At 41.0% G+C, this 27,066-nt stretch overlaps 1 protein-coding gene across 1 annotated transcript in view; it reads right to left on the reverse strand.

The window, feature by feature from the left end:
* ERICH6 (glutamate rich 6) overlaps positions 1-26,549 on the reverse strand; it is a 46,303-nt gene extending 19,754 nt beyond the window's left edge. Inside the window, exons 1-10 of the mRNA XM_086390332.1 lie at positions 25,647-26,549; positions 24,791-24,848; positions 22,799-22,890; positions 18,942-19,004; positions 18,551-18,606; positions 18,336-18,452; positions 16,425-16,538; positions 4,270-4,427; positions 2,066-2,136; positions 558-703 (exon numbers count right to left, since the gene is read on the reverse strand). Coding sequence (XP_086246458.1) covers positions 558-703; positions 2,066-2,136; positions 4,270-4,427; positions 16,425-16,538; positions 18,336-18,452; positions 18,551-18,606; positions 18,942-19,004; positions 22,799-22,890; positions 24,791-24,848; positions 25,647-26,034 — 1,263 coding nt within the window. The 5' untranslated portion in view covers positions 26,035-26,549. The remainder of the gene's footprint in view (positions 1-557; positions 704-2,065; positions 2,137-4,269; positions 4,428-16,424; positions 16,539-18,335; positions 18,453-18,550; positions 18,607-18,941; positions 19,005-22,798; positions 22,891-24,790; positions 24,849-25,646) is intronic.
* Between the last annotated feature and the right edge of the window lie 517 nt (positions 26,550-27,066).

Below are 27,066 nucleotides of genomic sequence, written 5' to 3' on the forward strand. Positions count from 1 at the left end.
GATTTTGGGGATGAGGCTAAGACTTCTGGTAATTTTCTACCATTGATTTTAGGTTTCTAAAGGGTTCCAAATGTTCCTCACTATACAGTGATCAGATTTTAAAGTAAAAAGGCTTTAACCAAAATAGCCCCTCATAAGACACACGTAAGGTATTGTTATAAAGTCTGCGTTCGTGCATGCTAAGTCATGTTAGTCTTGTCTGACTCTTTGTGACCCTATGGACTGTAGCCCACTAGGCTCCTTTGTCCATGGGATTCTCTAGGCAAGAATACTGGAATGGGCTGCCACGTACTACTTCAGGGAACTTCCCAACCCAAGGATCGAACCTGTATCTCCCACAGTTCCTACATTGCAGGTGGATTTTTCACCACTGAGCCACCAAGGAAGCCCATTATTCTAAAGTAGAAGTTAAAAGGCCAAGTCTGTACCAATTCTTTATGACTAATAGTTAAACGTGTCCTGTAACCAAGCCACCATCTTCATCGAGACAGCTTTTATAATTTTAAGTAAAACTGGTTTTTAAAGAGTAGCAAATTAAAAAATTACAAGCTAATTACCTTTCCACATGCTATCCTAGAATCACAGCAAACAATGGATATGTTTCTTTTGTCCGCTTGATAATCAGTTAGTTCTTCCTTAACTGACTCTATTTCTGGAATATCCACCGAAAGTTGATAAGAAATTGTTTTATAGTGTTTTGCATCTAATGGGACAAGAATCACATGAAAATATATATATGTTTAAAACTTTCCAAAATCTCTCTTCTAAAATGAAATTTCAAACTCTATTACAAATGCATTGATTCATTGGACACTTTTTCCCATTGGACTTTTTTTTTAACAAAAGAAGAATCAGGAGCTTCATTAAATTAAATTGAGGGGCCCTCTTTTGTTAAAAAAATGAGAACATTCTCATTTCGTTGGAAGAACAAAAATAATGATTTTCATTATGTGGAATTTTTTGGCCATAGGTTTAGTAGGAAAGAATTGAATCCCAAGGAACTTCATACTAGGGATTGAGTTGGGGAAAAAAAAATGTTCTCAAAGTATCTTTTCAATAGCTCTGAGTTTCAGAGGAGCCTGATGCTCAGAAATATTAAAAATAAAAGTTAACTCCAATTGTGCAGCCTATAAGGAGAAAAGCAAGAATATAACTCTAGAACTTCTGATTCTAAAATTGATGCCCCGTCAGTTGTACTAGTATTGCAGCTGTACTGGCCAGCTGACCAATGGGGCCCATCTATAAGAAAGGAATCTGATTCATTTTTGACAGACTTTCCATATCCTAGCTTGAAACAAAATGGAATGTATGTTTTACTAAAAGAGAGACAATGAACTCAAAAGCTCGTTCTAGCTCTCTGTAAAATGCACTATGTGCTAAGTCGCTTCAGTCATGTCTGACTCTTTGCAACCCTATGGACCGTAGCCCACAAGGCTCCTCTGTCCATGGGTATTCTCCAGGCAAGAATACTGGAGTGGGTTTCCATTCCATCCTCCAGGGGATCTTCTGATCGCAAGGACTGAACCCACATCTCTTATGTCTCCTGCATTGGCCAGCGGGTTCTTTACCATTAGTGCTACCTGGAAAGCTCCCAAGTGCTCTCTGGTGGTGGTTTAGTCACCAAGTCCTGTACGACTCTTGTGACCCCATGGACAGTAGCCTGCCAGGCTCCCCAGTCCATGGGATCCTCTAGGCAAGAATACTAGAGTGGGTTGCCACTTCCTTCTGCAGGTGATCTTCCTGACCAAGGAACTGAACCTGGGTCTCCTGCATTGCAGGCAGATTCTTTACCGACTGAGCTACAAGGGAAGCCAGTTGAAGTCAGTGCTCTATATATGCTGCTAAATTATTTCAGTCAATAACAGCAGTGAACTGAAGTCAAAACTTCAAAAGCCAGGTGATAGAAAAGTGGGGTTTTCTGACTTTTTAGCCATTTTGACTGAGGCATTGACCAAAATGAAAAATTTTAATATTATTTTTAAAATACATCAGTTTTTGCCCTCGGTCAAACACATGAGCTCTCTGATGTATACCTGATCTATAACATCAGCTTTGAGGAACTTACCTTCTTCAGAGAAAGTAGGCTGTTCTTTTGCTAGTATTTCATAGTGTTTGGCCATTTGTCGTTCTTGTTTTCTACAAAATTAAAAACATGATGCACAAGTCTGAAATGTGTTCCAAGTTTAAAATAGTATACTACAGTGTGGTGGGAGAAGGAGGAGGTGGTGGTGAATCACTTATAGATGACTCCAAAGCAGGACCCAGAGCCTAAATTCCAGGAGGATAATGGTCATTCATGACCAAGAAGGAAAGACCTGAGACATGGAATCAGCGGTTGTAGCCGTTCAATGTGGGTCAGCAGGCCCTGAGAAAGGGGAATAGCTGCCACCAGGCCTTCATTCGACTGCAGCCCTGTGGTGAACCTAGAGGAAACTCTCAGAATGCAGGATTACAGGCCCCAGTTAGCTAAGGGCTATAAGAAATCCAAGCCAGCCGCTTGGCTTTTCCTGCCCCCACCCTGACAAACCTCATATGTATTTCATTGGATAAAGCCGCCTCTAACTGTGAGATGCCCCGTGACCTGCAACCAGAGGATTATACATTCTGAAAAAGACAGTATTCAAAGGACTATCTCCAACCTGGACAGAAGGACCCTTATCAGACGACACAGATTTACATCAAGATAAACACGATGTGCAGAGAAAAACCCAAACCCCCAAAGAGATTAAAGCCACTCCTCCAAACAGATCCAGCAGGAATAACCACAAAAGTCACCCCAGAGCCCCTTAATAGAACAGGGCGAGAACTCCATGACCCCACTGTGTCTACGAGTCCCGTGTAAGCATTAAAGAAGTTACAGAAGACTGACCATCTGTCCCTCATCACCCCAATAAAGATTTCTTGGGGTTCATGTCTCAAGGAAAATTTGAAGTAGGAGATAGATGGGTCTCTGGACTGAACAGCTGGTCATTTTCAAACAGAGCAAAATTGAAGTTTGTCCTCAGCCAGAAAAGAATGACATGTATTTCCCTTCCTCCATTGATATGGAGGGAATAAACTAACGGGGGAATCTGTAGCAGTGAAAAGGGAAAAAGACGAATGAGTTTTTCTTTTTCACTTCTCTGAGAGCAAAGAAGATAAAGAGAACAGTGAGCAGGCCTGAACATTCCGAGTTTATTTTACTGTAACTGCTGCTAGTAAGTTTGCTTTTCTGCCCCCTAACTCTGCAGGAGCTACATGCTAAACACATCCCCTATCCAGTGTTTACCTTTATAACAGCCCTTCCCTTGTAGTTACAAGTCAGAAAGAAGGCCTCAGAGCCTCCAAGCTGACAGATGCAGTTACTGGGTTACTGATGCCAGTTTATGACGGTCTTTGAAACAAAGCAAAAGGGAGAAACCTAGACCCTGTCGCATTTGTCTCCTCATCACCAACTCCTGACTGTGAGCACTTGCCTTAGGCGCACAGTTCTTGAGGCAGGAGCATAAGGTGTTCCCCTCTCCACCAGTTGAGAATAAAAGCCACCATTCTATTTCTTTCAAAAAAAGAAGTATACTATAATTTTTACCGTTTACATGCCGTTCCTTATTCTTTGTATCTGTTATTACTTGTGAACCCAGTCATTTACTCAGTGCATGTGTGTTTCTACTGGACTTGGTGGACAAATTTCTCTAATATATTAATAGGAATTCCCAACTGCCCTGAGAATTTGGGATGGGTAAATTTTCTACTCTAAAAGTCAGTGAGCTCACTGAGTTTCTGACACCTTCTGACTCTTATGACATCCACCAGGAACTGCACGAGGTTTGCTTTAGCCAATTTTTGTTTCTTCACCGGGAATGCATCTACGAAGTTATCTGCTTTGAAAAAATGAGGTTTGTTTTTACAAAAGGCTTTCTAGGGCTTCCCTGGTGGTCCGGTGGTTGAGAATCCACCTGCCAATGCAGGGGACATGAGTTCGATCCCTGGTCTGGGAAGATCCCACATGCCACTAAGCCCTCAGACCACAACTACGGAGCCCACAGGACACAGCTACTGAAGGGCTTGCACCCCAGAGCCCACACTGTGCAACAAGAGAAGCCACCACAGACAGAAGCCTATGTACCACAGCAAGAGAGTAGCACCTGCTCGCTAAAACTAGGGAAAGCCTGCGCGTAGCAACGAAGACCCAGTACAGGCAAAAATAAATAAGTAAGTAAATCTTAAAAAAAAAAGGCTTTCTAATTAAGTGGGCCTATCTGAGTTCCAATATCAAAGGCTCACTGTTACCTCCGCAAAGCTTTTTCTTTCGCTTTGAGTCTGTCAACTTCACTGCCGTGGGCGGCATGAGGGTTAATACTGATTAATTCAGCTTTAGAGCTCTGGATTTTTTGGTTTTCTTCACAGATGTAGTCGACCAGATTTTGGAAATGACCACAACAGGAGGTCTGAAAAACAAAGACGTTATTTTCTTCTCCTCAGCCCTAGATGAAGGTGATTACAGGAGGGGAACAAAATGAAACCCAAAATGGCTAATGGGGTTTTGGATAACAATCTATCATATTTTTGGGGGGGTGGCTAACAGCTTTATTGAGGTATAATTCCCATATCATACAATTCACCCATTTCAAGTGTACAATTCAATAATTTTTATTATATTCACAGAAGTGTGCAGTGATCACAGCAATCCATTTTAGAACATGAAAACTGTACCCAGTAACAGTTACTCCTCCTCCTCCCCACATGGCTGCCACTAATCTATCTGCTGTCTCTGTAGATTTGCCTGTTCTGTATGTTAATATAAATGGAATGTGGTGCTTTGTAACTGGCTTTTTTCACCTAGTACAATATTTTAATTTATGTTGAAGCATGTTTAAATGCTTCATGTCTTTTTATGGCTGCATAAGATTCCATAGTATGGGAGGAGGAACAAGATGGCAGAGGAGTAGGTGGATGTGGAGCATGTCTCTCTCCACAGATACATCAGGAATACACCTTCAGACACAGAAGTGCATGAAGAACACAAGCTGAGAGCTGACAGGAGTACCTGACCAGCGGAAGAGAATATATAGAACCATGTGAAACTCAATAGGACGAAGGAACTAGGGGGAAAAACAGGAGTGTTAGGATGGACCTGCCCTTGGCGGGTGGGGGAACTGAAGCAGGGGTCCAATCCCCACAGCGGGGCAATTGTCTGAGTCAGAGGAGAAATATAAAGGCTGAGAGGCAAACAGCTGATCTGTGGCAGCCTAAATGGAATGAGAATCAGACAGTCCTTGCTGCAGCCATATGTGCCCCAGACAGGGACACAGGTCCCCTAGAAGGTACAACAGCTGGGAGCTGGAGTTTAGGGATTGTGGAGCAATCCCGGGGCAAGGGCTGCTGTTGACTGTGGAAAGAACAATCAAGGGGATGTGAGGGAGGAGATTGTGATGGGAAATGCCTGTGGAGGAAAGCTGGGCAGCCATGGAAGCAAGGCAATAGTGCTGAGTCATGTGTATGGGGTGTAGCCATCACCATAGCCTCTCTCTCCCCACATGCCAGCATTGGGAGCTGAAAATAGAGAGGCTGGCCCATCAAACGCCTCACCACTGAACTCCAGAGTAGGACCCCAGCCAGGGGGGACCCACTATGTGCCTGACATGCCTAACAGTAGAGAAGGACCCCAGGCAAGGGAACCCTCTAAGTGCCTGAACAGGCAGAGCTACAGAGAAAGACTGCCCAAAGAAGCGTTCTGATTGCCAGCTATAAGAGGCTTGAAAAAAGACTCTGTTAGGGCCATAACTCCTGCAGTGGAGGCAGTCCGTGTCCCTGAACACTTGGCGCTGCCAGGGTCCCTGCAAGCCAAGAAGATGCACCACGTTCATGCTCAACCCTCACCGGGGCAGAGCTGCCACAGGCAAAAAAGTCTTGCATCTATGCATGCAGGGTCGCTTTGGTCATGTCCAAGTCTTTGCAACCCTGTGGACTGTGGCCTGCCAGGCTTCTCTCTGTCAGGGGGGTTCTCCAGGTGAGAATACTGGAGTGTATTGGCCAATACTGGTTGCCATACCCTTCTAAAGCCCTATATTTCACCAACTCCTCTGAGTACCTGGTGTTGCCAGAAGCCCTGTGACCCAAGCAGCTGCACCACCTCCACACCTGGCCCTCACTGGGGCAGACCCAAATCCTCCAGGGCAGCCTCAGGTGCAAACCCCAGTGGACGACCCACACATTTGGAAATAAAAGCACAACTGAAACCCAGAGGCAGCGTGGCTGAGGAAGAAGACCCAAAACCTTCCCACCAATTGTACAAGCTGCAGATTAAATCCACATGATCAACTAGGCAGACTCTGTGTCTATGCAGTATGTAAAAGGACATTGAGAGCTCCACAAAAGAAAACACACTAGTTCTGATAGCTGTGGACATTGGAGGCAAGAACACACAGGGGTAGGACCAGATTAGAATCTGAGCTGCCCCCACAGCAGGTCCAGTGACCAGCACAGTGTTGGAGGGCATCCTAGGGAGGTGAGGTGAAGTAGATTGTGACTCCCAGCGAGGGAAAGGACTCTGACAGCAGTAACTCAAGAAAAACATTTATTATTCTTATGTTTTGACTTGTTTTACAGATTCTTTTGGATTCTTTTTTTTCTCCCCCCAAACTTCTGTTCTAGTTGTCAATTTTATTGGCACTATGAAATCTAATTAAGCTTTTTTTTTTCTCATCACATTATTTATTGTTGTTATAAACCACTGCCTTTCTGTGGGGTTTTGCTGTTCTGGGGAGTTTTTCCTTTTTTCCTTTCTTCTTCCTTTTTTTTTCCTTTTCTCTTTTTTAATTTTCTTAAACTTGTTATTATTTTTTTATACATTTATTCCTTTGTTTGCTTTTCCTACTGTTCTTTACCCCTTGCAGTTAATCTTTAATATATATCTTCTTTATCTACCTCTATTTATCTTTGCATATCTATTCTTTTTTTCTTTCCTTTACTCTCAACATATTTGTTAGTTTTGTTTTCATTGCTTTATTCCCAACTTGGCACCTTGATTTAGTTATGTTTTCCAGTTTGTGCTTTAGTTTTGCTGTTACTGGTAGATATAATTCTTGGTTTCCTTTGTTCAGCAGATCACTCTACTGTACTTTATTTTTGTTGGACTGTTTTGATTTTGCTTATGGGTATATATTCCATTATTTTAATTATTATTTGCCTGATTTTGTAACTGCCATTTGTCTGGGGTTCATCTTTGGTTTCTCGTTTTTGGGTATTTGTTTTAATCCCACTTAATGCCATAACAAACCACTTGTGAAATCTTCGTTACTGACCAGAGATCAACCCCTGAGCCTTTGGAGTGGGAGCACTGACTCCAAGACCTAGACTACCAGAGAACTAACCCTAGGGAGTATCAAGAACTCACACAAAGGAAACCACTGGAATACAAGACCTGGCATCACCCAACCACCAGTAGCATCCTGTGCAGGACATCTTATCTAAACAACAAACAAAATGAAAATTCATCAGCAGACAGGATTAGCACCTCACTCAGCCTTACCCATCACAGGGAAAAACAAAGAAGCAAACAAAAAACTCAGCACAAATCTCACCCTATATGAAGCTTACACAGGCCACTGGACCAACCTTAGGAAGGAATAAGCCAAAAGGAAGAAAGAATTCGGCCTTGAAGCCTGGGAAAAGGAGACCTCAAACACAATAAGTTAAAAAAAATAATGAAAAGGCAGAGAAATACTGCACAAATGAAGGAACAAACTAGAAACACAGGAGTCCAAATAAATGAAGAGGAAACAGGCACACTACCTGAAAAAAGAATTCAGAATAATGGTAGTAGAGATGACCAAAAACCTTGAAAACAAAATGGAGAAAATGTAAGAATCAATTAACAACGATCTAGAAGAATGAAAGAATAAACACACAGAGACAAACAACACAATTACTGAAGTTAAAAATACTCTAGAAGGAATCAATAGGAGAATATCTGAAGCAGAAGAACAAATCAGAGAGCTGGAAGATAAATTGGTGGAAATGACTTCTGAAGAGCCGAATAAAGTAAAAAGAATGAAAAGAGCTGAGGACAGTCTCAGAGATCTCTGGGACCATATCAAATGCCCCAACATTCAAATTATAGGGGTCCCAGAAGAAGAAGAGAAAAAGAAATAGAAAAAGAAAATTTTTGAAGAGATTATAGTTGAAAAGTTCCCCAACTGGAAAAGTCAATCAAGTCCAAGAGGCACAAAGAGTCCCATACAGGATAAACCCAAGGAGAAACATGCCAAGACACATACTCATCAAACTAACAAAGACTAAACACAAAGAAAGAATATTAAAAGCAGCAAAGGAGAAGTAACAAGTAACATATAGGGGAAACCCCATACGCTTAACAGCTGATCTTTCAGCGGAAACTCTGCAGGCCAGAAGGGAATGGCAGGATACATTTAAAGTACTGAAAGGGAAAAATCTACAACCAAGGTTACTTTACCTAGCAAGGATATCATTCAAAATTGATGGAGAAATCAAGAGCTTTTCAGACAAGCAAAAGTTAAGAGAATTCAGTACCACCAAACCAGCTTTACAACAAGTGTTAAAGGGACTTATATAGTCAAGAAATATAAGAGAAGAAAAAATATCTACAAAATCAACCCCAAACAATTAAGAAAATAGCAATTGGAACATACACATCAACAATTACTTTAAATGTAAATGGATTAAATGCTCTAACCAAAAGACAAAGACTGGTTGAATGGATAATAAAACAAGACCCATATATATGCTGTCTACAAGAAACCCACTTCAGACCTCAAGACTCATATAGACTGAAAGTGAGAGGATGGGAAAATATATTCCATGCAAATGGGAAGCAAAAGAAAGCTGGAGTAGCAATCCTCATATCAGACAAAATAGACATTAAAATAAAGAAGATTACAAGAGATAAGGAAGGTCACTACATAATGATCAAGGGATCAATCCAAGAGGAAGACATAACAATTGTAAATATCTATGCACCCAACATAGGAGCATCTCAGTACATAAGACAAACACTAACAGACATAAAAGGAGAAATTGACAGTAACACAATAACAGTAGGAGACTTTAACACCCCACTCACACCAATGGACAGATCATCAACACAGAAAATAAGGAAATAAATCTTAAATAATACATTAGATGAGATGGATCTCATTGATATCTTCAGGACATTCCATCCAAATGCAGAAGAATATACCTTCTTCTCAAGTGTACATGGAACATTCTCCAGGATAGACAACATCTTGGGTTACAAATGAAACCTCAATAAATTTAAGAAAACTGAAATTGTATTATGCATCTTCTCTGACCACAATGAGATTAGATATCAACTACAAGAAAAAAAACTGTAAAAAACACAAACACATGGAGATTAACCAATACATTTCTAAATAACCAACATGTTACTGAAGAAATCAAAAGGGAAATCAAAAATTTCTAGGAACAAATGACAATGAAAACTTAACAACTCAAAACCTATGGGATACAGCAAAAGCAGTTCTAAGAGGGAAGTTTATAGCAATACAATCCTACCTTAAGAAACAAGAAAAACATTGAATAGACAACCTAACTTTACACCTAAAACAACTGGAAAAAGAAGAACAAAAAAATCCCAAAATTAGTAGAAGGAAAGAAATCATAAATATCAGAGCAGAAATAAGTGAAAAAGAAATGAAAGAAACAATAGTAACGATTAATAAAACTAAAAGGTGGTTCTTTGAGAAGATAAACAAAATTGACAAGCCTTTAGCCAGAATCATAAAGAAAAAAAGAGAGAAGGATCAAATCAACAAAATTAGAAATGAAAAAGGAGAGGTTACAACAGACAGAAATACAAATGCAGAAATACAAAGGATTATAAGAGACTATTATGAACAACCATATGGCAATAAAATGGATAACCTGGAAGAAATGGACAGATGCTTAGTAAAGTTCAATCTTCCAAGACTGAACAAGGAAGAAACAGAAATTATGAAAAACCAAATTACAAGCACTGAAATTGAAGCTGTGATAAAAAATCTCCCAAAAAACAAAAGCCCAGGACCAGATGGCTTTACAGGAAAATTCTATCAAACATTTAAAGAGCTAGTGCTATCCTTCTAAAACTCTTTCAAAAATTGCAGAGAAAGGAACACTTCCAAACTCATTCTATGGGGCCACCATCACCCTGATACCAAAACCATACAAAGACAACACACAAAAAGAAAACTACAGGCCAATATCCCTGGTGAACATAGATGCAAAAATCCTCAACAAAATTTTAGCAAACAGAATTCAGCAACACATCAAAAAGCTCATACACCATGATCAAGTTGTGTTTATTCCATGGATGCAAGGATTTTTCAATACAAGCAAATCAATCAATGTGATACATGATATTAACAAATCAAAAGATAAAAACCATATGATAATCTCAGTAGATGCAAAAAAGCCTTTGACAAAATTCAACACCCATTTATAAAAACTTCAAAAAAACCTCAACATAGTAAAGGCCATATATGAAGAGCCTACAGCAAACATTATTCTCAATGGTGAAAAACTGAAAGCATTTCCCCTAAGATCAGGAACAAGACAAGGGTATCCATTTTCACCACTATTATTCAACATAGTTCTAGAAGTCCTAGCTACAGCAATCAGAAAAGAAAAAGAAATAAAAGGAATCCAGATTGGAAAAGAAGAAGTCTGTTTGCAGATGACATGATGCTGTACATAGAAAACCCTAAGGATAGTATCAGGAAATTACTAGAGCTAATCAGTAAATTTAGCAAAGTTTCAGGATACAAAATCAATACACAGAAGTCACTTGCATTTCTATATACTAACAATGAAAAATCAGAGAGAAATTAAGGAATCAATCCCATTCACCATTGCAACAAAAATAATTAAATATCTAGGAATAAACTTACCTAAGGAGACAAAGGAACTGTACACAGAAAATTATAAGATACTGATGAAAGAAATCAAAGATGACAAAAACAGATGGAGAGATATTCCATATTCCTGGGTAGGAAGAATCAATATTGTGAAAATGACTATACTACCAAACACAACCTACAGATTCAATGCAATCCCTATCAAATTACCAATGGCATTTTTCACAGAACTAGAGCAAAAATTTTCACAGTTCATATGGAAACACAAAAGACCCTGAATAGCCAAAGCAGTCTTGAGAAAGAAGCGTGGAGCTAGAGGACTGACTGACTAGAGGACTTCCTGACTTCAGATTATACTACAAAGCTACAGTCATCAAGACAGCATGATAGTGGCACAAAAACAGAAATATAGACCAATGGAACAAGACAGAAAGCCCAGAAAAAAACCATGCACCTATGGGTACTTTATTTTTGACAAAGGAGTCAAGAATATACAATGGGGCAAAGACAGCCTCTTCAATAAATGGTGCTGGGAAAACTGGACAGCTACATGTAAAAGAATGAAATTAGAACACTTCTTAACACCATATACAAAGATAAACTCAAAATCGATTAAAGACCTAAACATAAGACCAGAAACTATAACACCCTTAGAGGAAAACACAGGCAGAACACTCAGTGACATATATTAAAGCAAGAGCCTCTATGACCCACCTCCTAGAGTAATGGAAATGAAAACAAAATCAAACAAGTGGAATCTGATTAAACTTAAAAGCTTTTGGAAAGCAAAGGAAACTATCAGCAAGGCGAAAAGACAACCCTCAGAATGGGAGAAAATGATAGCAAATAAAACAACTGACAAAGGATTAATTTCCAAAATATACAAGCAGCTCATACAACTCAATAACAGAAAAACAAACAACCCAATCAAAAACTGGGAAAAAGACCTAAACAGACATTTCTCCAAAGAAGACACACAGATGGCTAACAAACACATGAAAAGGTGCTCAACATTGCTCATTATTCAGTTCAGTTCAGTTCAGTCGCTCAGTCGTGTCCAACTCTTTGTGACCCCATGAATTGCAGCACACCAGGCCTCCCTGTCCATCACCAACTCCCGGAGTTCACTCAGACTCACGTCCATCGAGTCAGTGATGCCATCCAGCCATCTCATCTTCTGTCGTCCCCTTCTCCTCCTGCCCCCGATCCCTCCCAGCATCAGAGTCTTTTCCAATGAGTCAACTTTTCGCATGAGGTGGCCAAAGTACTGGAGTTTCAGCTTCAGCATCATTCCCTCCAAAGAAATCCCAGGGCTCATCTCCTTCAGAATGGACTGGTTGGATCTCCTTGCAGTCCAAGGGACTCTCAAGAGTCTTCTCCAACACCACAATTCAAAAGCATCAATTCTTCGGCATTCAGCCTTCTTCACAGTCCAACTCTCACATCCATACATGACCACAGGAAAACCCATAGCTTTGACTAGACAGACCTTTGTTGGCAAAGTAATGTCTCTGCTTTTGAATATGCTCTCTAGGTTGGTCATAACTTTCCTTCCAAGGAGTAAGCGTCTTTTAATTTCATGGCTGCAGTCACCATCTGCAGTGATTTTGGAGCCCAGAAAAATAAAGTCTGACACTGTTTCCACTGTTTCCCCATCTAGTTCCCATGAAGTGATGGGACTGGATGCCATGATCTTTGTTTTCTGAATGTTGAGCTTTAAGCCAACTTTTTCACTCTCCACTTTCACTTTCATCAAGAGGCTTTTGAGTTCCTCTTCACTTTCTGCCATAAGGGTGGTGTCATCTGCATATCTGAGGTTATTGATATTTTTCCTGGCAATCTTGATTCCAGCTTGTGTTTCTTCCAGTCCAGCGTTTCTCATGATGTACTCTGCATATAAGTTAAATAAACAGGGTGACAATATACAGCCTTGATGTACTCCTTTTCCTATTTGGAACCAGTCTGTTGTTCCATGTCCAGTTCTAACTGTTGCTTCCTGACCTGCACACAAATTTCTCAAGAGGCAGATCAGGTGGTCTGGTATTCCCATCTCTTTCAGAATTTTCCACAGCTTATTGTGATCCACACAGTCAAAGGCTTTGGCATAGTCAATAAAGCAGAAATAGATGTTTTTCTGCTACTCTCTTGCTTTTTCCATGATCCAGCGGATGTTGGCAATTTGATCTCTGGTTCCTCTTCCTTTTCTAAAACCAGCTTGAACATCAGGAAGTTCATGGTTCACATATTGCTGAAGCCTGGCTTGGAGAATTTAGAGCATTACTTTACTAGCATGTGAGATGAGTGCAATTGTGAGGTAGTTTGAGCATTCTTTGGCATTGGCTTTCTTTGGGATTGGAATGAAAACTGACTTTTTCCAGTCCTGTGGCCACTGCTGAGGTTTCCAAATTTGCTGGCATATTGAGTGCAGCACTTTCACAGCGTCATCTTTCAGGATTTGAAATAGCTCAACTGGAATTCCATTACCTCCACTAGCTTTGTTTGTAGTGATACTTTCTAAGGCCACTTGACTTCACATTCCAGGATGTCTGGCTCTAGGTGAGTGATCACACCATCGTGATTATCTGGGTTGTGAAGATCTCTTTTGTACAGTTCTTCTGTGTATTCTTGCCACCTCTTCTTAATATCTTCTGCTTCTGTTAGGTCCATATCATTTCTGTCCTTTATCGAGCCCATCTTTGCATGAAATGTTCCCTTGGTATCTCTAATTTTTTGAAGAGATCTCTAGTCTTTCCCATTCTGTTGTTTTCCTCTATTTCTTTGCATTGATCACTGAGGAAGGTTTTCTTATGTCTTCTTGCTATTCTTTGGAACTCTGCATTCATTTACTTATATCTTTCCTTTTCTCATTTGCTTTTCTCTTCTCTTCTTTTCACAGCTATTTGTAAGGCCTCCTCAGACAGCCATTTTGCTTTTTTGCATTTCTTTTCCATGGGAATGGTCTTGATCCCTGTCTCCTGTACAATGTCACGAACCTCATTCCATAGTTCATCAGGCACTCTATCAGATCTAGGCCCTTAAATCTATTTCTCACTTCCACTGTATAATCATAAGGGATTTGATTTAGGTCATACCTGAATGGTCTAGTGGTTTTCCCTACTTTCTTCAATTTAAGTCTGAATTTGGTAATAAGGAGTTCATGATCTGAGCCCCAGTCAGCTCCTGGTCTTGTTTTTGTTGACTGTATAGAGAAAACGAAGATCATGGCATCCGATCCCATCACTTCATGGGTAATAGATGGGGAAACAGTGGAAACAGAGTCAGACTTTACTTTTTTGGGCTCCAAAATCACTGCAGATGGTGACTGCAGCCATGAAATTAAAAGACACTTACTCCTTGGAAGGAAAGTTATGTCCAACCTAGATAGCATATTCAAAAGCAGAGACATTACCCTGCCAACAAAGGTCTGTCTAGTCAAGGCTATGGGTTTTCCTGTGGTCATGTATGGATGTGAGAGTTGGACTGTGAAGAAGGCTGAATGCCGAAGAATTGATGCTTTTGAATTGTGGTGTTGGAGAAGACTCTTGAGAGTCCCTTGGACTGCAAGGAGATCCAACCAGTCCATTCTGAAGGAGATGAGCCCTGGGATTTCTTTGGAGAGAATGATGCTGAAGCTGAAACTCCAGTACTTTGGCCACCTCATGCGAAAAGTTGACTCATTGGAAAAGACTCTGATGCTGGGAGGGATTGGGGGCAGGAGGAGAAGGGGACGACAGAAGATGAGATGGCATCACTGACTCGATGGACGTGAGTCTGAGTGAACTCTGGGAGTTGGTGATGGACAGGGAGGCCTGGCGTGCTGCGATTCATGGGGTTGCAAAGAGTTGGACATGACTGAGCGACTGAACTGAACTGAACTGCACTGAATAGAGCTTCTCCATCTTTGGCTGCAAATAATATAATCAATCTGATTTCAGTGTTGACCATCTGGTGATGTCCATGTCCATGTCCATGTCTCATTATTAAAGAAATGCAAATCAAAACTACAATGAGATATCACCTCACACTGGTCAGAATGAAAAAGAATCAAAAAGTCTGCAGACAATAAATGCTGGAGAGGGTGTGGAGAAAAGCAAACGCTCCTGCACTGTTGCTGGGAATGTAAACTGATGCAGCCACTATGGAAGGCGGTATGGAGATTCCTTAAAAACTAGGAATAAAACCACCATATGACCCAGCAATCTCACTCCTAGGCATATACCCTGAGGAAAACAAAATTTAAAGAGACACATTTATCCTATTGTTCATTACAGCACTATTTACAATAGGTAGAACATGGAAGCAACCTAGATGTCCATCGACAGAGAATGGATAAAGAAGTTTTGGTACATATACACAATGGAATATTATTCAGCCATAAGAAGGAACATCTTTGAGTCAGTTCTAATGAGGTAGATGAACCTAGAGCCTATTATACAGAGTGAAGTAAGTCAGAAAGAGAAAGACAAATATTGTATTCTAACATATACATATGCAATCTAGATCTAGAAAAATGGTACTGAAGAATTTATTTACAGAGCAGCAATGGAGAAACAGACATAGAGAATAGACTTATGGACATGGGGAGAGGTGAGGAGAGGGTGAGATGTATGGAAAGAGTAACATGGAAACTTATATTACCATATGTAAAATAGATAGCCAATGGGAATTTGCTGTATGGCTCAGGACACTCAAACAGGGGCTCTATATCAATCTAGAGGGATGGGATGGGGAGGGAGATGGGAGGGAGGTTCAAAAGGGAGGGGATATATGTACACCTATGGCTTATTCATGTTGAGGTTTGACAGAAAACAACAAAATTCTGTAAAGCAAATATCCTTCAATTAAAAAATAAATTTTAAAAATAAAATAAAATTAACGATCTGGAAAAAAAAAAAAAGATTCTATAGTCTGGATGCTCCACATTTCTTTACACTATCTTGATGAGCATCTGGGTTGTTTTCACTTTCTAGCTGTCATGAATTATGCTGCTGTGAACATTCATATGTGTTTCTGGGTGGACATATGTTGTTAGTTTTAATGGGTATATACCTAGGAATGGAATTATTCGTTGGATTATGTGGTATCTGTATGTTTAACTTTTTGATGAGCTACTGTTTAGATTTGTCCAAGGTGGCAGCATCATTTTATATTCCCCTTCAGCAATGTTTGAGAATTCCAGTTTCCCTACACCCTTGCCAACAGTTGTTTTATCTGTCTTTTGGGTTATAGCCATTCAAGGGGTGTGAAATGGTATCCCGTTGTGGTTATGATTTGCATTGCCCCAAGAGAATGGGGCAGAACCCTTTTAAGAATGGCAATTCATGGAATTCCCTGGCAATCTAGTGGTTAGAATTCCAGGTTTTCACTGCTGGGGGCTCAGGTTCAATCCCTGTTCAGGGAACTAGGGTCCTACAAGCCATGCAGTGTGGCAAAAAAAAAAAAAAAAAGGTGGGGGGTGATGTAGTGGGAAGATGCAGAAGAACATGCTGCTTATGTTTAAAGTAATGTCTAAAAATAACACTATTTCCTCAGTAAACCTGCTCCAGAACTTACGTGTTCTGGCAGTTCAGAGCTGCTGTAATCAGAGGAAACATCCACATTGGAGAGAAATGTTCTTAGGTCGCTCCCACAGAATTCACACTTGGGTGATTCCTCCTCCTCTTCTTCCTTCAGAGAGGAGAGAAAAAATGAAGATATGCCCACATGGAGGCCCAGAGCCTCTCAGAGCAGGAGAAGCCAGAGCCCTGGGCAAGGCCAGCGAATCCACATTTCAAAGAGTGTGGCTGGAAAAGAGAGCTGGCCAATCAGCTGCTGCCACCCTGAACCTAAACTAGTGTCAAGGCCCATCTCAGAAGACCTGAAAGGTCTGCCTGGGATTCAGGTGGAACCAGCCCTGCCCAGAGACCAGTGCAGGGACAGCTCTGTGGAAGGGAGCCCCCAAGGCCTTCCTCAAGCTCAGGCCCATCTCTGGGTGTCAGGGGAAGAAAGCTCAATACAAGCTCTTGTGCTTCAGAAAAACGAAGCTGCTGTGTTTGCAATGCAAGAGACCTGGTTCAATCCCTGGGTCAGCAATATCCCCTGTAGAAAGGAATGGCCACGCACTCCAGTATTCTTGCCAGGAAAATTCCATGGACAAAGGAAACTGGTGGGCTATATAGTCCATGGGGTCGCAAAGAGTTGGACATGACTGCACGATTAACACTTATGCTTGAGGAAAGAATTTCTTTCTTCAAGAAAGAATTTACATTACATGATGTATTTAATGTGTCACCACGCATTAGAATTGCTTAGTTCAATGTGCTGCACAAAATAACAGTGAACACCAACCATGTTGCTGCATCCACAGGGCGTTCCTGTCAACTCCTGCACGCATATCTGTGCTGCCCTGCCTCACTTGTTGGTGAATCTTATTTTCAGCAAATAAGGCTGTACCTTTAGTGTGCCCCAGAAGAAGTAATCAAGGAGGTTCCAGTTTGGGGAGTGTGCAGCTCTCAGCACAAGTCCAAGTTTGGAAATAATCATACTGCCAGTCAGTCCCATACCTCTTTGGCCAAGCAAGGTGGTGTGCGTCCTGTCGGAATGACTAAGGTGACCTCTCCCTTGCCCATTGAAAGCAGACATTAATTGGTCACTTAACACTATTAAATACAGCTAACGCTCACTGTGCTTCCAGGCTTATGGCCATTGTTATAGGTTGAACTGTGTTCCTCCAAAGGCTATGTTAATCCTAATCCCTGGTACCTGTGAATGTGGCCTGACTTAGAATGGGGTCTCTGAAGATGCAATGAAGTTAAGAGGAGGTCATTAGGGTGGGCAATAAAGCAATATGACTGGTATCCTTGGAGAAGTGGGACATTTGGACACAGACACACGCTGTGACAGTCAAGGCAGAGACTACAGTGATGCGGCCGCAAGCCAAGGAATGCCGATGACTGATGCCGTCACCAGAAGCTCAGAAGAGGCAAGAAGGGACTCCCCCAGGCTGGACTTGTTGACACCTTGATTTTGGACTTTTAGCCTTCAGAACTGTGAGACAATACTTTTCTGTTGCCATAAGCCATAAGCCACCTAGTTTCTGGCATTTTGTTACAGAAGCCCTAGGAAATGAACACAGCCACCCTAAGTGCTATTTCAAGTAAGTGAGCTCTTAGCCTGCTTTTTTTTTTTTTTAAAGTAAGTTCGGTCTTCCCTGGCAGTCCAGTTGTTAAGACTTTGCCTTCTAACGCAGGGAGTGTGGATTTCAGCCCTGGTTGGGGAACTAAGATCCCACATGACTCTTGGCCAAAAAACGAAAATATAAAACAGAAACAATTCTGTAACAAATTGAATAACAACTTTAAAAATGGTCCACATCAAAAAAAAAAAATCTTAAAAAAATTATGTTCAGTATCTTTTGTGCAAATCATCATGTGTCTTTTTACATCATTTATGACAGAAATAAAAAAAAATGTAAATGAAAATTACCTTGAACTTAATGCCTAAATTGGAACTCTCTTGTTTGAATGTCAGAATAGATGGTGGCCCAATGCTGGGTAATGTTCTCAGTGAGGGCTCAAAGAGTGTTACGAAGTCTTCCTTAAACTAAATTTTAAAAAGAGAGAAAGAAAAAAATGGAAGATTGAATAAGTGATTTTTACCATGAGTATGGTGTACTAGTTGGGTTGATAAACATCTCTTACCTCCAGTTCACATAAAATACTTAGTTTTGGTTCTTCTGGGTTAATTATCCATTTTGCTGAAGAAAAAAAGGGACAGATTTAGAAGGAAAGTTAAAAACTTTTATGCAGTGTAGTTTGAAAACCATTTTCTGTAAAGTCCTAGCCCATCACACACACACACACACACACACACACACAGAGTCTAAATGCCCTGAAACCCTACCTTCACCACCTTCTTGCATATATTCTTTTTTTATTGGAATATAATTGCTTTACACTGTTGTGTTAGTTTCTGCTATATTCTTAGGGGAGCTCTTTTCTAAAGGGGTTGGACGCCACCCAAGTTCAGGCAGACTCCCTAAGGGCAGTTTATCTTTGTTGGAGGTGGGGTTGATGCCAAACATCCAGTTACCTCTTAACTTAGATGCTAGATTTTCAGGTTCATCCTCCTTCTTTACAGAGGGCACTTTCTTCTCTGAAAAAAGAGTGTACATTTGTCAATCAGTCCTGACAAAGGAGAAAAGAAGTCTCATAGAAAAGAAAATACGCCTCTTAGGAAAATAAGTGCCCTTATTGTGTTTATCTTTTAATGTTTTTCCTTTTCCCAAATAACATGTTATCAACAGTAAATAACAAACAGAGGAGGTGCACCACTAATGAAACACATTAAAAAATGTTTCCTGGGGCTTCCCAGGTGGCACTAGTGGTAAAGAACCCGCCTGCCAATGCAGGAGACGTAAAAGATGTTTCCTTGCTGCTTTTGAGTCTCAGAATACTACAGGAATGCACATTTTACTTGATTATAATCATGGTTTGCAGGCCCTTTTGTGTTCTGCCTTTTAAGCATACCATTCTGTCTAATTTATGACCATCATTCTGCAAAAGAGTCTTCAGCGGGAGGAGTGCTGGGCTGGGGTCAAGTAGTTCCCATTCAAAACACTGAATTAAACCACCATGATAATTCCCTCTGCAGATTCCAGGGCAATACTGGGAATGGGAAAGACAGCCATCAGCACACAGGCCACTTGGAATAAATGTCTAGAAGGTTAGACAAATGAGATTGGCATGATGAAAAACCAATCAGAACATTCCACAATGGGACAGAGGTAAAGGGGGAGGGTGGGCCCATTCTCCCAGTACAGCCAGAGCTGGTTCTGGAAAAAGAGACAGGTGTCAGAAGATGAGACCCTTCCTCTGTGGTGGTGGTGGTTTAGTCGCTAAGTCGTGTCTGACTCTTGCGACCACATGGACTGTAGCCTGCCAGGATCCTCTGTCCGTGGAATTCTCCAAGCAAGAATATTGGAGTGGGTTGCCATTTCCTTCTCCAACTTCCTATGTGGAGGATCTGAATAATTTTATTTTTTTAAGTGGACCATTTTTTAAAGTCTTCATTAAATTTGTCACAGTATTACTTCTGTTGTTTATGTTCTGGTTTTTTGGTTGTGAGGCATGTGGCATCTTAACTCCCTGACTAGGGATCAAACCCATATCCCCTGCATTGGAAGGTGAAGTTTTAGCCCCTGGCCTTCCAGGGAAGCCCCTGAACAATTTAAAAATAAGTTTTAGGCATTTTGCCCAACAGAAATGCCAGCACAGATATTTTTTTAAAAAAGAGTGAACAAAGGTTTTCATTAAAGTATTTTTTGTTATAGTGAAGAGGTCAAAACACCAAACCAAACCAAATCAAATGACCTTGAAACATCTAACAATCAGATGTATTACATAAGTCACAGTAAGTATATAAGGGAATATATATATAGGTGTATATGGTGTATATATAGGGAATGCTATAGGTATATAAGGGAACGCTACGTAGTCATTTCAAGAAAGTAGATCAGTTGTTCCTGACATAGGAAGGTAAAAAAATTTTTTTTAATTAAAAAAGATAAAACTGCTGTTAATCACAGGAAATATAATTGTCTGGTAGACCTTTAACTGACAAATTATTAGAATTAGGAAGTTCAGCAAGAGAATCAGATAACAAGATTAATACAATCAATCAATAATTTTCCTCAGTTCAGTTCAGTTGCTCAGTCGCGTCCAACTCTTTGTAACCCCACGGACTGCAGCACGCCAGGCCTCCCTGTCCATCACCAACTCCTGGAGTTTACTCAAACTCATGTGCATTGAGTCAGTGATGCCATCCAACCATCTCATCCTCTGTTGTCCCCTTCTCCTCCCACCTTCAATCTTTCCCAGCATCAGGGTCTTTTCAAACGAGTTTATACATGGACAATAACCAATTAGAAAATATAATAGAAAAAAATTCCAATTGTTATATCAATAAAGACAACTGCAAAACATCTCAGAATAAATTAATTAGAGCTACAAATAAGTTCTGTATTAAAAGGAACTATAAAAGAAGATATGAAAAAAGTACATGTACAAAAGTACAATGTACATTATACATTGAAAATGTACATTAGGCTCCTGTTGTTCAAAGAAGGAAACTATTCGATGAGGTGGCTCTAATAATGCCTTGGTAGCCAACTGTTAGCAAAAGGGCAACCTAAGCCAGAGCCAAGGTTAATGCCTCAAGGTTAAGAACAGCTAACTGCAAACAGCCAACTGGGCTTTCCCAAATAATGCAACCTTAAGCAATAGCCAATCAAATAACTTCCTTGGTTTGCTCTTTCGACTTCTCTATAAAAACCTCTCCAGAGCTCTCCTCTGTGGAATGCTCCTAACCATATCTGGTTTGGCGCTGGCCAATTCCAATCCATATCTGCCAAGTAAACTCTAAAAAAATGGAAAATGTCTCAGTTTATCTTTTAATGCTACAAAGCAAGATCAAAGAGTCAACTTGTCAAGTTCCGCTGAAAAACCTCATCACAATTACTTGGACTATATAGATTAATTTGGGAATAATTAACAAGTTTGCTGCTGCTGCTAAGTCGCTTCAGTTGTGTCCAACTCTGTGCGACTCCATAACGGCAGCCCACCAAGCTCCCCGGTCCCTGGGATTCTCCAGGCAAGAACCCTGGAGTGGGTTGCCATTTCCTCCTCCAATGCATGAAAGTAAAAAGTGCAAGCGAAGTCGTTCAGTTGTTTCTGACTCTTAGCGACCCCACGGACTGCAGCCTACCAGGCTCCTCCGTCCATGGGATTTTCCAGGCAAGAGTACTGGAGTGGGGTGCCATTGCCTTCTCCAACAAATTTTCTAATAGTAGGTTTAATATTATATTAACATATGATATTAATTCTACATCTGATTTTTATGTTAGATTGTGTCACTCCTCTGGGCAGGCCCTCCAGTGACTTCGGACTTCATTCTCATTGAATAAGGTCTGGTCCTCACCATCTCTCTGACCTTATTACCTAGAATTCACTTCCTTCCTCACTCCACTGCAGCCACTCTGGCTGCCTCCATTGTTTTAGAGGGAAGAGCTTGCTCTTCCCTATGCCTGTAACACTCTTTCCCCAGAGATCATCATCACTCTCACACTTCGAGGTCTGTACTCAAACACTTCAGTTTCTCAGTGAAGATTTCCCTGAGCATCCTGTGTAAACTTTGACCCACTTGTCCAGCACTTCCCAGCCCTCTGCCTGCTCTATTTTTCTCCTTAGCACTTACATCATCTAAGCCATTGTGCATTTACTTGCTTTGTGTATTATTTATGTCACTATCACCATCACCTCCATCCCCCACACTTTAATAGAAGACCACTGAGACAGGGGTTTGTCTGCTTTATTCGTTGCTGTGACGCTAGAATAGGAAACTGACCTATGACAGGTACTTGACCTATTACAGGTATGTGCTCTGTAAACATCTGATGAATATACGATCCAACATACAACAAATAATAAAGTTTAAAGGAAAGGCTGTTCATAATGATCACTTCTGAGGAATATACTGAGTAAGTTAAAAACTTAATGTTCCCATTATATTTTTCTTAATGGTTTGATGTTTAAAAAACAGCATGCATATGTTACTTCTATAATAAAAAAGAGAGATATGTATCAAAATATGATGGCAGACTATCTCTTGATGTGAACACAGGTGCTACCATTTACTAAAGACTCAGTGCCAAGGATTTTCAATGTTGAATCTCACTTTGATCTTCATTAATGGTCCTATGAGACAAGGATTATTATGGCCAATAGAGGAAGAAGGAGAGTCAGTGAGGTGAACTGACTTGCCTAGTTGTCACAGTGTTAGTTCGTGTTGGTGCTGGGGTTTAATTCTACCTCCCCTGGTCGCCTACCCCCATGCTCTTTCCAGCATGCAGTCCCACCTCCCAGCAAAAGCTTCAGAACCAAACCACTCACTGGGCTTCTCCATGTCAGCCAATTCTTGAAGCCAACTTTCTTCTGTTTGTATTGATACTGGAACTTTTGGATGCAGACTGTGATAGATAGCCCTGAAATTTAGACAAAATGCTTGTTTTCAGTATACCTAGAGAGTTGTTAGCAGTCCTTTTAAATCTGGTACATTTAACAATCAAATAACAAATGTCCCTAGAAGACCCTGATTTCTTGGAAATATTTTCTTCCATTCTTATGTCTTCAGTAAAGTCAGGCACACTGTGCTAGTGTCGTATCTGTTCTTTGCAAAGTACTCCTTTCTAAATCTTAGAGGCTCCCAATACCATATTATTTCTCTCAGAGAGTAAATTACCACCCCTCTCTCTGTGTATGTGTGTCATTATTGTTGGCATTGGCAATGATGGTATGTGTGTTTAAACATTTATTTGAATTTAAATTAGAACATACTGTTCGTTTTAAAATAGCTGTACAATAATCCAGTCTTTTTAAAGGGCTGAAGTTAAATGCATCGTAATTAAGCATTCTGTATTCATCCCACAAGTATTGTGGAGCTTTATCAGTCAGTTAACATTGACATAACCGGAAGCAGGAATTTACTGACTAGCTAAAATGACTGTTACTGGTAACAAATAAATAGTAACTATTGCTTTTCAAGTTCCTTTGCCTCTTTGAGTTTCAGGGGTTTTTTGTTTGTTTGTTTGTTTTGCAGTAATTTGCTGGCTCTTCTAAAAATATCAGACAAAAATTTCCCAAAGAGTTTAGTCAACGTTAGGACTGTTACTTTTTCACCTTTCTCAGTTCTCTTATGTCTCCACCTTCCTTTTTTGAAGCTTTGTTTCTGGTACATTGTGTGTTTTAATTCTGAAATGACTGTACTGTAATGGCTGGAGAACTGCTCTGTTGAAGCCACTCCATCTGGGGGAGTCCTGTTTGTCTAACTTCCCAGGGAAACAAGTTACGAGACCAAGAGTAAAGGAACATGGAAGAAATTTTAAGACAGGCAAGAACTCAGAAATTTGACTGTCCATGAGATCAATACAAAATAATTACCTGAGGAATTTTCTCCAGCAAAAAGAAGAGGAATAAAAAGAAAAAGAGCAAAATGGAAATCAAGAAAGAATGGCCATTAGCCCAATTCAGAAAAATTGAAGACAACTAAAAACAACCAAGGGTTCAGAAGTTCTCCTTTTAGGAGCCAAGTTTTATGGACATAGGCTTTCATTTTCTTGTACAAGCGTGCAGTCACAGTATTGGTTTCTCAGCAAGAAATTATGAGTATTGGTTATTGGTTTCCAACTTTTAGAATCAACTTGCACCCAAAGCACTAAGAACTAATAATAATTACACAACACACAATCACAATAAAACTTAGTAAAGTAATATGACTTTATATGACTATATTATATATTTTAATAAAATCTGTTAAATAATTTGTTGTTTATTGGGAAAGTAAAGGGTAAGAGGAGAGAAGGAAGTAGCAGTTCATTAAGGTGTTAATTTTTTAAAAGAGTTAATAGTCACTAAAATTGATAAACCAAGAAGTAGAGATTTAAATACTCTAAAGTCTTAAAGGTTAGAAAAATTAAATATAATATAACTACTGAAAATGGAGAGGAGGGAAGTGGTGTGAGTTACATTCCTCAGCTTTCATGATGGGAGGTCAGTAGCTATGTTAATAAATCAAGTAATGAAAATCTGCTATTTAAATTTTACTGGAAACAAAACAAACTGTTAATAGTATGTTAACTCTGGTGAGTGGAAGAGGGAACAGAGAGGGGTACAGAAATCTACAGGTAAATAATAGGCCAGAGATGGGCAAGGACCCTGTCTCTATCCGCTCCAAAGTGTCTAACAGTGTAGATTAAAATTTTAAATATATATATATTAGTTGCAAATGCCCTGGATGATCTTACTCTACCTTCCTGACACGTTCATCCCCAAAGTAAACATCATTTTCAAAAAATAATAAGATGAAAACTGAAAACAATTTCTTACCTATCAAAATTCATTTCAGACATGTCTTTCCTAAATGTCTGAAATATTTTAGGAAAACCTGTTGAATAAAACACGAAACAATTTAGCCATTCCATTTGAATCAATGGTTCTCAAAAGGTCACTTTTGTCCCCAGGAAACATTTAGCAATATCTAAAGACATTTTGACAATTTTTGATTGTCACAAAGCCTAGTAGGGGCTAACTAGCAGAGTCAGATGTAGACAGGGATGCTGTTAAACATACCATAAAGCCGAGTACAGTCCCTCCTCCTGCCCTCAACACGCTTAGCCTCAGCAAAGAGTGATCCAGACCAAAACTGGGGGATGGACGAAATCTACTCTAAGCAACTGCTCTGCTTCCAAGTGGTTGGAGTGGTTTCAGTACACTTAGGCACAAATGTGAGCTGTTTATTTTTTGGGGGGGGGGGTAAGGGGAGGTAGGGCTGTTTCAATAGCAGAACATCCTTAAAGCACTACTCCTTCCTCTTCCTCGTGGTATGAGAGAGAGAGAGAGAGAGGCGGGAGGACAGAATGAATATGAGACAGAGGACACGATCACTGAATGCACTCGTACAAGTTATAAAGCGAGCACTCGGTACAGTACTGTCTGTTTCCTGTTTTAGGAGGATGCTTCCCCTTCATTCTAAACTATGAACTTTCACAGCCGCTCAGCCAAGATTTCAAGGTCTTTGAGAGAAAGGACTGAGATACGGGTGTATGGGAAGTGGTGAGTGTATTTGGAAACTGACACCCCGTAGACGAAGGTTATAGAGGAGTTGTATCAGCTCTCCCCTAGGGATCGAGAAGCCTTAGAGGAAAGGGCTCGGCGTCGGGGGCGAGGGGCGAGGGGGCGGTACTTTTTTGGGAAGAGATCCTGGAGGGGGCGCTGTCGCTGGGCACAGACGTCTGGCTCCACCACGACAGGCTCGGCGTCCTGAGCGTCAGCGTTGGGCTCAGGCTGGGGCTAACGACGCTGGCTAAGCGGGGGCGAGGCCAGCCTTCCTCACTGGCATCTCCGAAGTCCCAAAACTTCGAAAAGTACTCCTCGCTGAACCTCCCAAAGGCCTCCAGCTCCTTTTCCAGCTCCGCCACCGCCTGCTGGTCCTCTTCCTCCTCCTCTTCCTCCTCCACCGCCTCCTCTTCTTCCTCCTCCTCCTCTTCCTCCACGTTCACCTCCTGCTCCTCTTCCTCCTCCTCGTGGCCCTGCTCCTTCTCGGGCTTTCCGAAGCTGCGTTGCGAGTGCATGTTGGCCGTGGCAGGCGGGAAGCAGGATCCCCGCTAGCACAAAGGACACCGGCGGGTCCAGGGCCCGGGGGCGCGCCGCCTTCTGTGCGTCCGTCTCCCTGGGCAACCGCCCGCAGTTCGGCCTGCGAGCCTGGAGGTTAAAGTCGCAGGACCCCTCAGCCGGGAGGACTGGCGCTGGGAGGAGAGGGGCCGACGGGGACGGTAGCCAGGACCCCTGCAGATTCCTTTGGCATCTGTGTTCTGGACTCCAGCGGGAAATTCTAACGGCCTGCTGCTAACTGATCCTCCTTTCTAATTTCTCAGCTTATTTGGAGCCAGTCTTTAAATTTTTTTTTAATTAAAAAAAAAAGGAGGTATAGTTGACTTAAAATATTGTATTAATTTCTAGTGTACAACACGATTCGATATTTTTGTAGAACTTCAGATCAGATCAGATCAGTCGCTCAGTCGTGTCCGACTCTGCGACCCCATGAATCGCAGCACGCCAGGCCTCCCTGTCCATCACCAACTCCCAGAGTTCACTCAGACTCACATCCACCGAGTCAGTGATGCCATCCAGCCATCTCATCCTCTGTCGTCCCCTTCTCCTCTTGCCCCCAATCCCTCCCAACATCAGAGTCTTGTCCAAGGAGTCAACTCTTCGCATGAGGTGGCCAAAGTACTGGAGTTTCAGCTTTAGCATCATTCCTTCCAAAGAAATCCCAGGGCTGATCTCCTTCAGAATGGACTGGTTGGATCTCTTTGCAGTCCAAGGGACTTTCAAGAGTCTTCTCCAACACCACAGTTCAAAAGCATCAATTCTTGGGCGCTCAGCCTTCTTCACAGTCCAACTCTCACATCCATACATGACCACTGGAAAAACCATAGCCTTGACTAGACGAACCTTTGTTGGCAAAGTAATGTCTCTGCTTTTGAATATGCTATTTAGGTTGGTCATAACTTTCCTTCCAAGGAGCAAGTGTCTTTTAATTTCATGGCTGCAGTCACCGTCTGCAGTGATTTTGGAGCCCAGAAAAATAAAGTCTGACTCTG

The sequence above is a fragment of the Bos grunniens genome, chromosome 1 (genome assembly GCF_055505025.1).
Source record: "Bos grunniens cultivar Pamir isolate PY7600 chromosome 1, Bosgru_T2T1.0, whole genome shotgun sequence".
Taxonomy (NCBI): domain Eukaryota; kingdom Metazoa; phylum Chordata; class Mammalia; order Artiodactyla; family Bovidae; genus Bos; species Bos grunniens.